Source organism: Papilio xuthus, unplaced genomic scaffold, assembly GCF_000836235.2.
Source record: "Papilio xuthus unplaced genomic scaffold, Pxut_1.1 DF828952.1, whole genome shotgun sequence".
Classification (NCBI taxonomy): domain Eukaryota; kingdom Metazoa; phylum Arthropoda; class Insecta; order Lepidoptera; family Papilionidae; genus Papilio; species Papilio xuthus.
Window position 1 is genome coordinate 4,467,912 of NW_013529697.1, and position 16,829 is coordinate 4,484,740.

General features: G+C 32.7%; 2 protein-coding genes across 2 annotated transcripts in view; one reads left to right on the plus strand and one right to left on the minus strand.

The window, feature by feature from the left end:
- GABPI (zinc finger DHHC-type palmitoyltransferase GABPI) overlaps nt 1-1,416 on the minus strand; it is a 3,514-nt gene extending 2,098 nt beyond the window's left edge. The window contains exons 1-4 of the mRNA XM_013320661.1: nt 930-1,416; nt 563-772; nt 287-364; nt 32-208 (exon numbers count right to left, since the gene is read on the minus strand). Coding sequence (XP_013176115.1) covers nt 32-208; nt 287-364; nt 563-772; nt 930-1,138 — 674 coding nt within the window. The 5' untranslated portion in view covers nt 1,139-1,416. The remainder of the gene's footprint in view (nt 1-31; nt 209-286; nt 365-562; nt 773-929) is intronic.
- An 829-nt stretch (nt 1,417-2,245) lies between these two features.
- toc (toucan) overlaps nt 2,246-16,829 on the plus strand; it is an 80,143-nt gene continuing 65,559 nt past the window's right edge. Inside the window, exon 1 of the mRNA XM_013322626.1 lies at nt 2,246-2,701. Coding sequence (XP_013178080.1) covers nt 2,693-2,701 — 9 coding nt within the window. The 5' untranslated portion in view covers nt 2,246-2,692. The remainder of the gene's footprint in view (nt 2,702-16,829) is intronic.

A 16,829-nucleotide genomic window follows, 5' to 3' on the forward strand; every position in this document is an offset into this window, starting at 1 on the left:
TATGTCTGTATATCTTAATCAAATCACTTACTGGAACTCAAAATACACATCTTGACAGTCTTCAGGTAACAGAATAATGCCATATAGTAAAAATGGCTGACATATTGTTGTAAGACCCAAATTAGTTCCATACAGGATTGTTGTGAATGCAAACAACTGCCCAATAAAGAAGTAAATGTAGTTTTGTCTTAAGATGCAACAATTCCACCTGTATACAAAAAATACAGATTTAAAATGTATGTAAATAATGTAGTCAGTATAAGATAACAAATAAATTCCTACTTACCAAATTGAATGGAAAAATCTATCATTAACTTCAATTTGACAAACTTGACAGTAATGTGAGTCTGATGTTAACACTGGGCTGAAAAAAGGCAATAAAAGATTTGTTAATTTTCTATAAATATAATGGAGATTTATGTGTTACACTGAAACACAAAAAGTTCAGTATCTGGCTATAAAAAAATAGAAATACAATATAAGTAACATTTAATAAAATTGTGTTTCTATTTCATGCAAAAGTGAAAAGATAAGACATTAATAAAGTAAACTTTTACATTACCTGTATTCTTTACCCTTTGATGACCCAGTTGCTAGTTCAAAATCCGCAATTGCTTTTACTTTATAAAAGTAAAAACATGTGCATGCCAGTAGTACCAAGAAAATAAAGTGCTCCAATTGTGTTATCTCAAGTAATCTTAGTATTGCAATTTCAAATACTAGAAACATCCAAATACCAGATGACAAGGTCCATGAGAAAAAAAATGGTGATCTGAAATAAACATAGAATATTTATTAGTGGTGCAGAATATCTATATTATCTATATATACTATCAGCACATTCGGAGAAATAATCTTGTCGAATTTATCTTTTTAAAGCCAACATTTTGTAATAATCATGCATTGTTTACATAAACTATGCACTGTACCTGTTCTTTTGCCGTGGTCTTGTCTGAACATATAATGCTCCCATGCCAATAGCAATCATAATTATTATGGTAATCGTTAAAGATATAGTAGCAAACAGTAATAAAATTGGCAATATAATAAATGGCAGAACACCATCTTTGTCAATTTTCTTGTTGCTCGTTTTATTGAATCCGAAACAGAAAACATCTTGAATTGTTAGGGATGTCATGACCAATCTTAGCCAATTTCTTATATATCTATTCCAGACTTGGTAATGTTCTTACATGATAAAACTGTATTTACCCTATTTTGAATAAAGTTATCTTAATATCTTGTATTAGGAATAGTTTTACAAGCTAAAATTATCAAATTAGTGAACCAGTTTTCAGCAATCGGTGATATAAACTATACTAACGATGTTTGTTGGCTGTTATTTATATTTTATTTCGTACTTGTATCGTAAATCGTAAATTGCACTTGCATTTTCTTGACACTGACAAACTGAACTGTCATTACTTATTATGCTGACTTGTCGAATTTTGAAGCTGGCAACTTGTATCATTTTGCCGCCAAAGTAAAACAGGATGGTTCGCGTTGTTCTTATAATTTGATTCCGAAAATAGATTGTGAGTTCTAATAAAAATATCTGATGTTAATTGTTATTTAACGACACCATTAAAATGAAAATATTATATTAAACATATACATATATATATAAGAGAAACATTAAAGATAGTAGATAGGGCAGATATTTAGATTTCAGCTTTAATCGATCTTTATAAAAACATAGTAGCGTGTTAAAGTTACATAAACTGGAGTATAAAACCACAATAACCGCCTTCATTTCAATAACACAAATATCATGTGAATACAAAAACTACTATTTTATTGGATAAAATGATGGTGTTATATAATTCTATGTCTAACCGTGGGTTCCTGAGACCAAAAACGTTTAAATGTTTCTGTTTTTTTAAAGGTATAAAAGAGCTGTTTGGGAAAAGTATGTCTAAAGATATGCGTGTACGCGTTTTATTTATCCAGGCCAACATAGACGTTTTTTTAAAGTATAATATGTTACAATATACTTTGATCAATATTGTAGTAGTTAGTTACCAAAGAACCATCAAATCATTTTTTTCAACTTAGTAACAAACTAATTTTGATTCGAACGTAATGCCGGTTACTGACTCTCGCGGTCATTCAGGCAAAGGCAAATTCGCTTCGAAAACAACCATACTGCTCTCAAAAAAATATCGCAATGCCTGTCTAGAAAAATATGTTATAGTTAAATAAAGTAGTTCACCGGCGCGATATGACGTTCTACGCAATACCGGTGACGCTCCATTTCGTAATCCTTCGTAACGTAGAAACGCGCCGGCCTCTTTTTGCATTCAGTTGCAAGTGATACTGCAATGTAATTACCCGTCTAAGACTACAATTAGCGGCGTCCGCTGACGACCTCGTATGGATACAGAGCGGCATAGGGCCAGGCCAGGGGCTGGACCACTCATCACATCGCATTTACACATGCGCTTCAGTCAACAACAGTTTGCGCGCGCACGCGTGCTTAACTCCGTTTTTACCTTATCCGCCGGCACCGAACATACCCAGTATTGATCGGGCCTCCGCCGCGATACGGCGTCTCGAAAATGGTATACGAATATTCGCGCGGGTCAAACAGTGTTCGATAGGATTTTTGTTGTCTCATACCGGCCTTCTTCGAAATGGAAGAGTGGGAGAAAGGCGTTTATGTGTTGTAGAGGACGAAGTGAATATAACGATTATGTCGAAGGTGAGTGATATGGTTTAAGCAATAGTTACAACACTGCGGTTGCAGGTAGTTCTAAATCATTGCCAAGGACCTATTCATTGAATGTTTTGTATGTAATTAGTTAATTGGTATCTTAATTGTTTAGACTTAGACTTTATCGAATAAGATAATACAATTTTAAATTAGTTTTGAACATTCGTTAACATTTTTGTCTAGAGAATGTAAGCAATAATGGCAATTTTTCTCATAAGATATATTTTCAGAAATCTTGAACAATGTAAGAACAAAGGCTGCCATTGTAATTAAAATCACTACCATGTTATCTTCTTGCATTATTCTCATTTTTTTTAATATTCACAACAGAACAAAGGCTGTAACTGCTGTAAAATGTATCGTACATTTTTATTTGACCACCGTATTAATAATTAATTTATGAATCAATGAATGAACTATTATATTTTATTTATTTACGTCATTTCTATAAAAATAGAAGTTTTCTTTGTTGTTCATGTGTTTATCCTAGCACATTAAAACCTTTAATTATGATAATAAAGTTACGAAGAAAGGTAGGTTGATTACTTTAACCTAAAATTTATGCTTCGTAATAGTGACACATAATTTCTGTTGGTGCCAAAGCCAAAATGCAAAAGCAAAATGTAGAACAGCAACAGAACAGATCGATGAAACGGGTTGTTAGTACTTTACAAAGGCTTATATATGTAGGCTACATCTTCAACATCGCTATTGGCGTAGATATTTAAGTAAGCTTCCCTGAATGTTGTAGTTCTATGAGGTGTTCGATAGCTATCATATCATAAAGCCGGTTTTATATTAAAAATATTCCAGGCTTTCGTTTTGCGATTTATACATTTTTTCGGATGCGAATAAAAACTTCAGGATTCCTTCTTATAAACTGTGCGTGTTTTAGTCCTTATAAGCTTGTCTCCTCACTTAGCTATTGACGGTAGGCAGTAACCTATTTATCACATAATGTACATCTATGCAGGCATGCTTAGAGGTTTTATTTGCTTCTTTATTTCTTAATTTGGTGTTAAGTCTTAAGTTGTAAATCTTTTTAGTTAGTGAATAACGTTGGATCTCAATGGTATATTTATCATCAGCATTAGCATGTCGTTGTCTTATCAAGAACACAACAAATCATATTGAAGACATTTTTGTTCCAGCAGCATTGTGATTCTATTAGATTATATGCTCATTCCCTGTACATTTACTTTGCCTTTTCATAAAGCCAGTAGTAAATTATATAAAAAATATTACATCCCATATATAATGTCAAAGAAGGCTGATAGGAAAAAGGAGGCAATAGCGAATATATAATGATAATCTCACGATCCTCTGATGTCATCAACCCGCACCGGTCGATCGCGTTGAATCTATTAACAAAAGATCAAAAGCTTACGTCAGTGACTTAAAATCTCCTTTTAATTAGATGAACCGAACAAGTTTCGTATTAATTTACTTTATTAAAACTGTCCTACATTTACCGAACCTGCATGAGTTTCAAGTAAAAATCTTGGTCCAGGTTACAAGACGGAGAAAGGTGGAAACTCGTATCGTCGGAGGCAAAGGCCCACTTTGGGTTACTGCGCCACTCTAGTTGGTTAGTTTGACTTAAGAGGGTAATGTTTTTTGAGCATACTTAATATTTTTATAAGGGTTATGTATTTGACACTTCTGGTAAGGAGCGATGTACGGACGACCGAAGCTAATTTGCCAAATGAGGTGTCATTCGATTCGTACTCTTCCCCTGAGTTGCATAAGAGTACATTCAGAAGGGTTTTATTGCTTTTTTAAATTATATAACTTTAAAACTGATGTGTGTGATCTCATTACGTTTATCACAAGCTATTAGCCGTGAAGTTTCATTATTATTCGTTAATGTCATGAAGTTGGTACATTTAGTTGTACGCTCCAACGATTATTTGTTCCGCAGTGTGCGCCCAGCCTAGGTATCAATTGTTTAGTGTCCAACTGTTATGATATCATTTTACTATATTCTTTGGTTACGCGTCTATTTATTGCAAAGTAAGGTTTTGTAATAATTGTAGGCTTAATTGTATCATTTTATAATATTGCTATACTCCACATTAAGTTTTTTGTCTTTAGGTGTTTTAGATTTTTGATACTCGTTTTCGCGATAGATTTTTTGGATTGGCATCCGTCCAAAGAACCGCTATTGAGATTTTTTATTTTTAAAAATTATTTGCACTTTTCGTTGAGGGATTACGAATTTTATACCAAATTTACTAATATTATGAATGCGGAAGTGTGGATGTAAGTTACAAAGTATCCCCGGAATGGTTAAACGGATCTAAATGAAAATTGGCACAGATGTAGAACATAGTCTGGAAGAATATATACTAATTAAGTTTTATTTAATCCCGGGCGGTAGGCTACGCGGGCAACTGTATGTGATAAAATTGGGCCTATAGATAGCGATAAATAACTATATCTAAATACTTTATGACATACACCATGCATAAATACCATAATTCAAATCGTAACATTAAAAGTGAGCGTTCGTCGTGAGTTGTGAAGAACTTTATTGAACGTACTCGTTGTACTTGCGTATTAACCTTGTAATTAAGTCGTGTCTGTCTGTACATTTGATATTTCCATTGAAATGTATTAAGACAAAAACTATTTTAACTACTTTACATATCCCTACGTCATTAATAGATATACTACCTGTCGCGCGCAACTCCGTACGCACGGAATAAAAAAACTTAATTAGTAGCCTATGTGTTCTTCCAGACTATGTTCTACATCTATGCCAAAGTGCCAAATTATAATATTAGTATGAAGTAAAATATGCAAATGTAGTCTACCCGATCAGATATTGCGACTCGAAGCCTTTTCAAAGCAGTAAATAAAGAATTAGAAGGTATGGGAATCCTATTTAGGCTTTCTTCATTTTGTTAGCTCTGCCTTGCACGGCATAATGTATTCGCAAACTTTAGTTCAAGGACGGCGTAGACGGCCGGTCTCAAGGTGAAAATTAAAGCGTATTCATAATATTTTACTGCATAGTGTTACGCCAAATTTATTACAAATTTTATAATTTTATACGAAATAATGTTTTAAATATAAAACCGAACTAAGTAATAAATATAAATAGCATCTGGTCAGAAATTATAACTTTTAAAAAGTTTAATTGTTTTTTGATCTTTTTAATTTTTGGTATTTATAATAGGTTATTGCTGGTATAAATGAACAATGGTGAGGATACATCTATTGTATATTAATCTTAATAAACTGACATGGATACCAATTGATAATAATTGGTGTTAGGTTTGTCAAACGTTAAAATGAAGATACTTTTAGTCATCAAATCGAATGTACACTTCGAGGAATAACACAATTCGGTGCAACGACCTGAGCACGACTCTTTTTTTTTCTTTTTCACTTCATTTACTGTTATAGTACAAGTTTGCAAGGAGTTTTGAACCTTATTCGCGCGCAAATTATCGTTAGCCCATTTATAGGCGTCCACAATATCAACACGGCGGACTTCGTCATGCCTTAATCCGTACTCTGAACAGGCAAAAAAGAAGATAGGTAGGTTTAAATGGTAGAATGATCTAATCATACGGTGTGTTTTCACTGCCGTAGGACCTGAACAGACCGACAAAATTATTATGTTTGTATACAAATGTTTAGGCAGTGAAAACTCACGTACGTGAAACATTAACTTTTGTCGATTAAAACATAGTTAGAACGAGCGTTATATTTATCAGCTAATATTTTGAACCAAAGAAATAATGAGAGCAATATTTCTTTTTTAGAAAGTTACGTTCTTAATAACATCAAATAGAAAATTAATAACTTAAAGTAAGAGTTAATTTTATTTTCTTATTAACCGGATTAATAATTAATTATACGCTATTTATTTGACAATTAAATGACAGTTATACAAAGAGAGGGCGTTGATCGTTGAATCGATCTGTCGATTTTCTTCATCGCATGTTAAACGCGAAATCTCTGTTAAGCTTTTATTAATTCAAAACCTATTTATGATACGCTAAAGCTTTTACTTTTTGAAACATGATATGAATTGGATTCAGTTATAAGTTTCAATTAACATAAGATATTTGATGTATTAATAAAAAAAAGTTGAACTAAAGGTCTAGACGAACTTTTATAATCTTAAGTTTTGTATAAAGTGATAAACAGTAAGTCATAACAAATTGTTAATTGATATTTTTATAATTTTCTTGTTATTTGACAGTCCTCAGTTATGTATGAAAAGATTAAATGAAATCGAAGTTATGTTAAATGTATGAATTTGAAATGTCTTATCGTTCGTTTCTGAGGTCAAAATCTCTCTATAAAACATATATTCATCCATCTCATTATCGTTGACAAAACAGCGAAAACAATATTTAAAAAACCTGGAATTTTTAGTCTCAGAAACCAACGATTAATGCATTTATCAATCGCATAGTACTACTACTACTGTTATAATCCTTTTAATGATAAACATCCGTTTGCAAAAGGTGGCCGTGAGCAATAGTTACGGTGGGTTATCGAGACCACGTTAACGTAGGCGTATGGCTATTGAACATGTCCTTTGGGACATCCTTACATGTAACAACAACATCTTAGTAAACGTAACTGGAAACTAAATGCTTACATCTGGAGATTTAGTACATTATGTTTTCTCATCAAGTATGAGTGCCGTTCTAGTGCTCTTTTTACAAAATATGCCAAAATTACAAAAAATTTAGTTGATGTCCAATATACTCATATGTAACGCAGCCCATATGATTACGATTTTAGATTGTATGGACAATATTTTATAGCCAAATATTTCCACAATCTATTATCGTATTCTCGTTGGTTTTTCTTTACTAGCGATCTTTTGTGATTACTTACACTGATGTAATCACTTTCATTTCTAACTCGGCTCGGGTCGTGAACTGCGGTCGTCTCGGAAGCCTTGGTATGCTGGTAAATAGGAAGTTCCTGTTCTTTAAGACTATCTACAAACAATGATCTAACTCGGTTATATGAATTACTAGCCATTGATATTATCGGATTGTTCATTCGTAAGATTTGTTATTCTTCCTGTCAATAAGAACGTTAGTGACTTAGATTTAAACTGATTTTATAAATACCTTGAGATACGGAGACTAAGAACTAATATTATTTTCTGTATTTATCACTATGGTTAGATTGATTTATAAAATGACTAGTTATTGCTCGCAACTCCATCCGCGCCAAATTAAAAAACATAAACTTATGTGTTCTTCCTGACTATTTTCTACATCTATGCTAAATTTCAGCGAGATCCATGCGGGCGTTCTGGAGATAACTTCAAAAAAACATCCATCCATTCAAACATTCGCATTTATAATATAAGGAAGATCTATAGATTGATGAGCTGTCTTAGATTATAATAATTTATCTACTAGAAGAATTGTAACCAAACATCGTCTGAATATTGTATTGGGGCCGATAATTACGTAGATAGCGAAGTAGGCCGGTGCGGTGTCGATGCTCGTTATACCGTATTAGTATTAATGTCTAAAACAATTAGTGTTTCTACGCCACTATACCATATTATGTCTATATGTCACCATTCTTGTACACTACTCTTATGTATGAACGTTCAAAACTTCTGTCTTTGTTGGACGGTGTAGTTTTTATCATAGGCCATTTCATTAAGTATTATTATTAATCTAGATATGTTTCGTCTCTAAAAAAGTTCATTTTTAATACCTTTTTTACTTTTTATTTTTTTGTAACTTAAATTAGAAACTAAGGAAAGTTTCCTGACGTCGCTCGATACCACTTTCGAACCGATAGTGTCTGCGCATTGTGTATTCAAGGCGATTGGCACACCAGTGACACTGGTGAAATCTGATACAAACATCTATCATTACACTTTATTAGGCGTATCTATAACATACGACAATGGTTTTAAACGAGATCGATTAGTTTTATTTATGTTGAATGTTTCATGGTATATTTATCATCTTTAGAGAAGCAGTGATTCGAAGAATGTCCAATGCGAACGTCAACGAACCGAACAAACGTTCGTCGAGTAGGAACCAATGCATATTACATCGTTACTTTTATAAATTTAAATATTTTAAATTAAAGTTTAACGCGTCAATTAATTGAAGGTTTCGGTTAGTTAAATTATATTCGAAAAGTAAAGAAATTATAAATAACATATTCAATTCAGTGTTTAAACTTTATTTGACCCCAATCCGTGGCTTTGTTTAAACGATATCTCGACCTCCGCAGCAAGTTTGTTCCGGTACTTTTCGACTTATTGGAGATAAATATTGACGTGGACCATATTCAAGGCATTGCGAGTATTAATATTAATATATTCTCAGCAAATTATTTATTGAACATCCTTTATTATTTAAATAAATAACAACGCACAATAATATATAATAATTTAAGCTTATATTTTAGAATACTTTTGTGTACATATTCGTCTTAAAATTCTTTTGTTTATCCATAGTGTTGCAGGTTTACAGATTGTATAGAGAAGTTTTAGAATTATATCAGGGTTTTTCTGTGATTTTTGTCTGTTCATAATTAAATTAGCACGTTATTCGTAAGTGATAGATTCTAACAAACCGTGTGATGCCGACGATTCACTGTTTGTACACTGGGATACGTATTATTGGAAAGATTCCATTATACTCGTATCGTCAGACGTATTTCTTCGAAACCAAAACATAATTATTATCTGCAATAGTAGACGACACGAGCTCGACAGACATTCGACGCAGTTTACTCGCGATTATACATATTACAACGTTCTTTGCGATTTAACTAATTTATTTGCGTAATTGAGTTTTTAAACTTCACTTAGTAAAGTTTAAAGACAGCAAATATTATTGGAATACCTAAATTGACTGTAATTAGACGAACATTGTAAACAAAGATCTGATTGACAAATCTCCTGACGATAATATTACGTCAGGAAAAATGTAAACTTTGATATTTAAGTTAGATGGGTTGCTAGTTACAAGTAATCGCAGGAATGGTAATTACATCTTAACAAGCACGTCAGGAATGCCTGCATTCTTAACGATTGAATGTTGCCGCTATCTGCGACCATGTAGGGGTCACATGGAATAAGTTAAATATAAGGGTAAACAATTCAAAACATTCCATTTGTTGTGCGCAGAGCAAATTGAAGCCAGCAAAGATATCGTGTTAATTACATTCACATCACATTTGTTTGTCCTTGTCCGATGCATGTTGTAAATAAAAGATACACTAACAATTGTCACGCTTACCGACTGAATAATTGTCTATTTGCTTTTTTACTGTACTATTATAAAGCAGGTGCGGGCTTCATGCATAGAAACTATAAATTACGTGATTAGTGCGCAATGAATAGATAATAAACGACATAAAATCTGATTACAAGTCGCGTAGCCTGTTTATAAATAACATGTGAAAAATTTAGTTTAATGATATTAGTAAAAAGAGATATCCCTAGTTGATTACTAACATCGTTATTTGTATTCCCAATGTTAGAGGAGACACATACATACATTCATAAATGTTTCTATATTTTGATCAAAATTTAATAATAAGAAAACTATCTAACTACGTTACTATAGGATTGTGCCCCATTAAATTTAATTCAATTTTAATAGAATTTTAAGACGTGATATAGCACTTTAGCAATATACCTATATTATTTCGCCTATACAAGTATTTGTATTTGAAGAAAAACATCGTGATGCAACCTGCACATATCTGAAAAGAAATTCAAAGATATGTATGAAGTCACCCAACTCGCACTTGGCCAGCGTGGTTGACTATGGCCTAATCACCGTTAACTTAGGGTACGCTCCGGGCCCTTCGGTGGGGACGTACAGTGAGCTGATGATGAAGTATTTGTATTTGTCGTTATATTAAGAGCGAGTACTACGAACAGTGTCATAACCTAATTTATGTAAATAATAATTTTTCACAATTTTGTTGTAGGATTGAATTTTCTTTTAATTTTATTTGTGCTTTAATCATATAACTTCTCTGATATGTCGAAACGTTTTACTTGCATTAACAATTTATGTGTAAGAAAGTGTCACTGACCTCTTTTTTAACACGTATCGTGTACAAGATAAAAATCACATAAAAATAAAATAAATTTTAAATCTCTGAGTTATACACACGTTACAAATTCCAACCCAAACGTAGTTAAAGATTTGAGAGGTTTTCCTCTTTCCTGTTTTCTCATTATTTCAACAGAAAAATTTAAAAGGAGGGAAGTAATCAAAAATACGGAATGGCTTATTTATTGTATTACATAGTCTACAGTTTATCTTTGTACTCCTCAACGAGTTCTTCAAACGACACAATTTAATTATGCGATTATAATGCGTGTTTTTATACGCTGATAAAATTTCCTTCAAAACATAACCTTAAGGATGGGCAGCGGTGAACACGTACGCCTTTGTTGAAACAATCATGAACATCGCATTCACTTATCTTATTGTTAATTTATTTTTTCAACACAAGAATTATGGAAATTCCAGTGCAACAAAAAATTCGGAAGCTACTAATTTTTTGAAGTCGTATAAAATACAAGTATTTTAACAACCACAATTATATTAAAACAGTTGTTACCAACTTCAAGAATATCATATTCTTTGTATAAAATATATCTTTGAGAATCTCGATAAAGGTTACCTCGTTACATTGTTTTATGTCATTTGGTGCGACGATCCTTATACTAACGTGGCTAAAGTACCCAAGAGAGGATCTCGACTTAAGTGGTTTCACATTTTAACCCCAGCTAGTAACAGTAAAGTCAATAAAATCTATTACAGTCAACTCTATTAATTCGCGATCTCGTTACTCGCGGTTTCACAATTCGAGGGCAGAAATTTTTTAGGTAAGTCTCGGTACGGTACGTACATAAACTCCGCGAATACGGAGATATGACTTTAGTTACATAGTGATGTGATTTTCATCGAATTTTTAATTAAAAGATTCACTTATAATAACTAGAACTTTAGTCGATCGAAACAGTTTATGCATATCTTTATTGAATATTCAATATTGTAATAGTTTTGTTTTAGAATTCCATTGCACATGAGACAAGGGGATCAAATTTCCGCGCCGCGTGTGGTCGACACCGCTGTTAACGTACGGTTTTGTGCTGGCAACAAAAGTAATCATTTTAATACATTGAAATACAAATGAAATCACTAAAAAATTATATATTATGTTTAATCTTATATATACAATTCTCGTGTCACAAATTTCGTTTCCATACTCCTCCGAAACTGAAATTTTGTGAGCATATTGAGTAGGTCTGAGAATCGGCTAACATCTATTTTTCATCCCGCGTGGACGGAGTCGCGGGCGACAGCTTCATGTATAGCACAAAAATTATATAACAATGAAGAATTTTTAAATTTTTTGATTCGGAGACCATGTGGTTTTTGTCCATGTATATTATTTATTGGTTTCTTGATGGCTTAATTATTATTAATATAAATAATATTGAAGCCGTTAAATGTCAACTGTAAGCACTGAATTATGCAACAGTACTTGCCTTACGATATGTGTGTTCATTAAATGCAACCTTAAATAAATTGAATCTCGATACGTGCATTTCAACAGCAATATATTATCTCTTCGAATTAAAAGGGTCAACGGCTCGTTTAAGCAAATTGTCTTGTATTACACTCATATATAGAGTTCAATTATGATTGTGCAATGGAGTAACTTGTTAATTTAGCATTTATTAAGCTTTAGAAATATATTAGCTGTCGCCCGCGACACCGTCCGCTTGGATACATAAAAGACTCAATTAGTGTAGCCTATGTGTTCTTTCAGTCTATGTTCTATAAGTAAGCCAAATTTAATCGAGTTCCGCTCAGCCGTTCTAGGGATATCTTCAAACACCCATCCATATCATCCATCTAAAGCTCACCAATTTTCAGCAATATCGGTAACGCCGTTGTTGAGTTATAAATAGTGTAACTAACACGACTTTCTTTTACATATATAGATAAACTATGTTGACTGTCTGCCCTTTACTCTTTCAGCGTATGTTTATTCCTCTTCTCCAATCTTTGTATGGTTTTATGTTAAAATAATAACGTGTTTACGATCAAATTTTTATTGTTAGGTACCGCGTATTTTAATCAATAATACCGTGCTTCATATACCGTTGGTTTCTGAGACCAACATCTATGTAAACATATCGTCATCCCTATCATTATCTTAAAACAAAACAGAGATAACAATATGTTTTAAATGGATATATTGGTCTCAGAAACTTGGTTAGTTGGTAGTACAAAGTTTATTCAAACAAAGGTTACCAAAGGTTACTTCAAATGAATTTAATTAAAATGTTTTATACTTTATGTTACACAATTTACATATTAAAGTTAAATCATACAACAGTTTGTTTGTACTCATATAGAACAATTTTAATGTTAGTTCGTATGAGAAACTTTTTACTAGACAATGTATAACAGCTTTCACACGATCTTAAATTCTAAATTTTCTAGCAGATCTAGTAACTGACAGATAAGTTTTTACATTCATCTGCTAATTGCGGATTCTCACGAATACTTGGTTGTAGTTATTTTTGTTGGTAATCTTTTAATACAAATCTTAGATAGACATACCTTTTATTCATTGTTGGATTATTTGTAAACAGTAAAAGAATGATGGTATTCAGATTCTGCACTTTTAATATATGTGAGAAGTAATGATGAACCTAATTTCCAGTAACGGTTTTAGATCTACCAGCGCCCTGGGCGAGATTTCTAGGGCGCTATATTACCATGCATTTGGGGAGGGATTTACAGGAGACTGTAATTCGCAGACCTGGGGCGCCCTTTTCAAGCCAAATCCCTGTACGCCTAACGCCGGCCCTGCTTATTGCATTCTCGTTCGTTTTTCACCATATAAATTCGGAAATAACTTCTATTTAATAAAACCTACTTAATGTTTAAACTAAAAAGCTATTGAATCAACACTTCATTACGTTCAATTTTTATTATTATTCGTAATGAAGTGAACATAATTAATATGAGTACCAAAATGATATAACGAAACATTAATAATATTGAAACACCATTGGATTTTGGACTTAGCAGCTACGTGAATAAGGTTTGTGTTTCTCTGTTGTCTTTCGTGAGAGTTTTTATCTAGTTAGCATAGATTGGACATGATTGAATTAAATACACAAACATCTTCCGTATGAGTTACATCATCTCTCACGAAGCTATTGCCATGTAAATGTACTCCATACATCGACCTTGTTGAACATTATAACGTGCCGACTGCGTGCATTCATGGTATATTTTTATACGTGTTACGTTAAGATGTTGGTGTAATACAAATATAGGTCAATTTAAATGCAAACTAAAACTAACCAAAACTAGACTGGTTTTCGTAGAAAACCTTTCAGTTCTTGGCTGTGGAAATACACGGTTAGACAGAATTAAAATATGGTTAATACTTATTATCTTAATAACAGCAGTTAGTATTAGGTCCTTTACCGTGGTTTTCCCACACCAAAAGCTCTGTAAATAAAACACATCGACATCCTTATTGACTTATATCTTTGACGAAACAGATATAAGAATATGTTAACGGGGAGTCTCAGAAATCCACGATTAGCAAACAACCGTTCACATTTACTAAAGTTCATAAGGTTCTAGGTTGTATGGTCTTAGACGCGGATTTGCAATTGAATTATCCTAAAATTGTTTAAATATTTTTTGTTACAAAATAATTTGTAGCAACTCGATTAACGATTACGGCTCCCCAATCTAAATTAACCAGGTACGTGCATTACTTTAGTTTTAGTTAGACGGTTTGCTTTTAAATTGGCTTCCGCAGTTTTTTATGCAGCGTCGGAAGTTATATTTGGTTATCGTACTTCCTTGTTTTTGTACGCTTGAAATGATTGTTCAATTGAAGAGGATTTTATAATAGTGTAGTAATGGTTTAATTAAAGCTTTTCATATATTATTTTTTAAATGTTCATTTTTTTGTTTGCGTTTAAATACTTAGTCTCTTGCAAATGTTTTTTTCCCTCTAGTTTTTTTACCGCATTTACTGAAGTGACCTGTTTGGAACGATTCCTGCCGCCGAGTTCCGTCATCGGACAATGCGACAGACCGCCATGAACCATCCACACCACCTGGATGGCTGGCATTCCACAACGGTGCGATTCTCGCACAATTTCTTATTTCGCAAAGCCGCGTTGTGGAACGGTCTGTCCTCGGCGGTTTTTCTAAAGCAATACGACTTAGGGCCTCAAGAAGCGAGCATACCATTTCCTTAAAGGCCATGTGTCCATAGGTATCGTTGATCATCTCGGTGTTCCAGCCGCTAGTTTGCTCCCTTCACTTATAAAAAAAAACATTTTTTTTTACTATCGAATTTAATAAAATTAAATCGTTTCTTAAAAATACATGACGCCTTGTGTTTATGAATATTCAAGAAGTTAGGTATCCTTTGTTTTTTAATAAATTTGACCATTGATCAGGTTAAAGGTTATGGAAACCTTTTACATATGTCGCAAGAAAATAAATTATTAAGCTACATTATTGTATAATTTAGAGATTCCCTTATTGCATACGTATGAGAAGCAGATATATGTATTCTCCCATAATTGATATTCATTGTCTCTAGTTACGAACGATCAAGATCTTTTACGGTGTAAATAAAATCGGCCTTCGAGTACTTGATAACGCGCGGTAGCTACATCTATTTGCCTCGAATATTGTGCATACTGCTACAGTTGTTAACACATATTTCAGTAATTGGCTTTGTATAATATTTTCTTATATTAAAATTATAAAACCCTCTTAAGGCTATAAGATTAGTAATATCTTTGTAAAACCCAACGAGAATTGCAACTCTAATTAACCCTGTGCCCTCTATTATTACGTACAGTCGTTTCATCCTGCTATCTTAAATTATGATCAAACTTGTTGTCGTATGCGACTCCGTCTGCGCAGATTTAAAAAAAAGTAGCCTATGTGATCTTCCCATAACATGTTATATCTTACTTCATAATAATGGCTTATGTATTCACAGAGGCTGCGTACAGATGTGTGGAAGACGTTTAAATATTGATGTTTAGTTACGCGTTGATATATTCTTGCACTGTTTATCTATGTATTTTATTTTATTTTTTAATTTTTTTAGTTATCATTGTTATGTGTTAATTACTGTTATTATAAAATATGTTATCATGTAAACTGTTATGTAAAGTGTCAAATTGGTTGTATACTGTAAGGATGCTATGCAGTTTTAAATAAATAAATAAATAAATAAAATAAATCTTCTACATCTATGACAAATTTCATCGAGATCCGTTTAACCGTTCCGAAGATACCTTCAAACAAACATCCATCCAAACTTTCTCATTTATTATTAGTAAGATGGACGTTATCATTTCAAAATAACTTCACTCTAAGTATATTTAACATATATGTTACGAGTATTATTGAAAAATATTCGAATCAGTTTGTACCTATTCATGTAAAACGTAGAATTTGAGTTATTGACCGATATTTTTCGAATATCAATATCCATTAGCTAGCCTTCATACTTCAGGCTACAATCAAATAACAAATTACATAGTTTGTTAAATTTGTTACAAGCAATAAATAAAGCTAACAAATACACCGCTTGTGAACAATTTTCCACATCAAGCGATTATTTAGTGTTTTTACAGTCGATAACTTTACGAAAAGCAATACCAAACTAATGTTAAACAAGGTTTCTGTTTTAGGTTATTTTTCTATACTTAAATAATAGCAAAAGATTTATCTGTAAGTATCACTGAATCAGAAGAATCCAGATTCAGCTCCGATTTTTTTTAATGTTTTTGATAGCACATACAGGTCTTTATATCATATACAGATCTTTTAATATCTATACCAGTGTAGGCGTCCTTCATCATCAGCTCACTATACGTCCCCACCGAGGGGCTCGGAGCCTTCCCTAAGTTAAGGGTGATTAGGCCATAATCAACCACGTGTAGGCGTCCTTGTTTCTGTATAATCATGCTAATTTCAGTAACATGATTACGGGAATAACGATCGTTGATAGTGTTCGGAACAAATCGATTACCCATATTTATTTTCAACACTCGTTGAATAAGTTG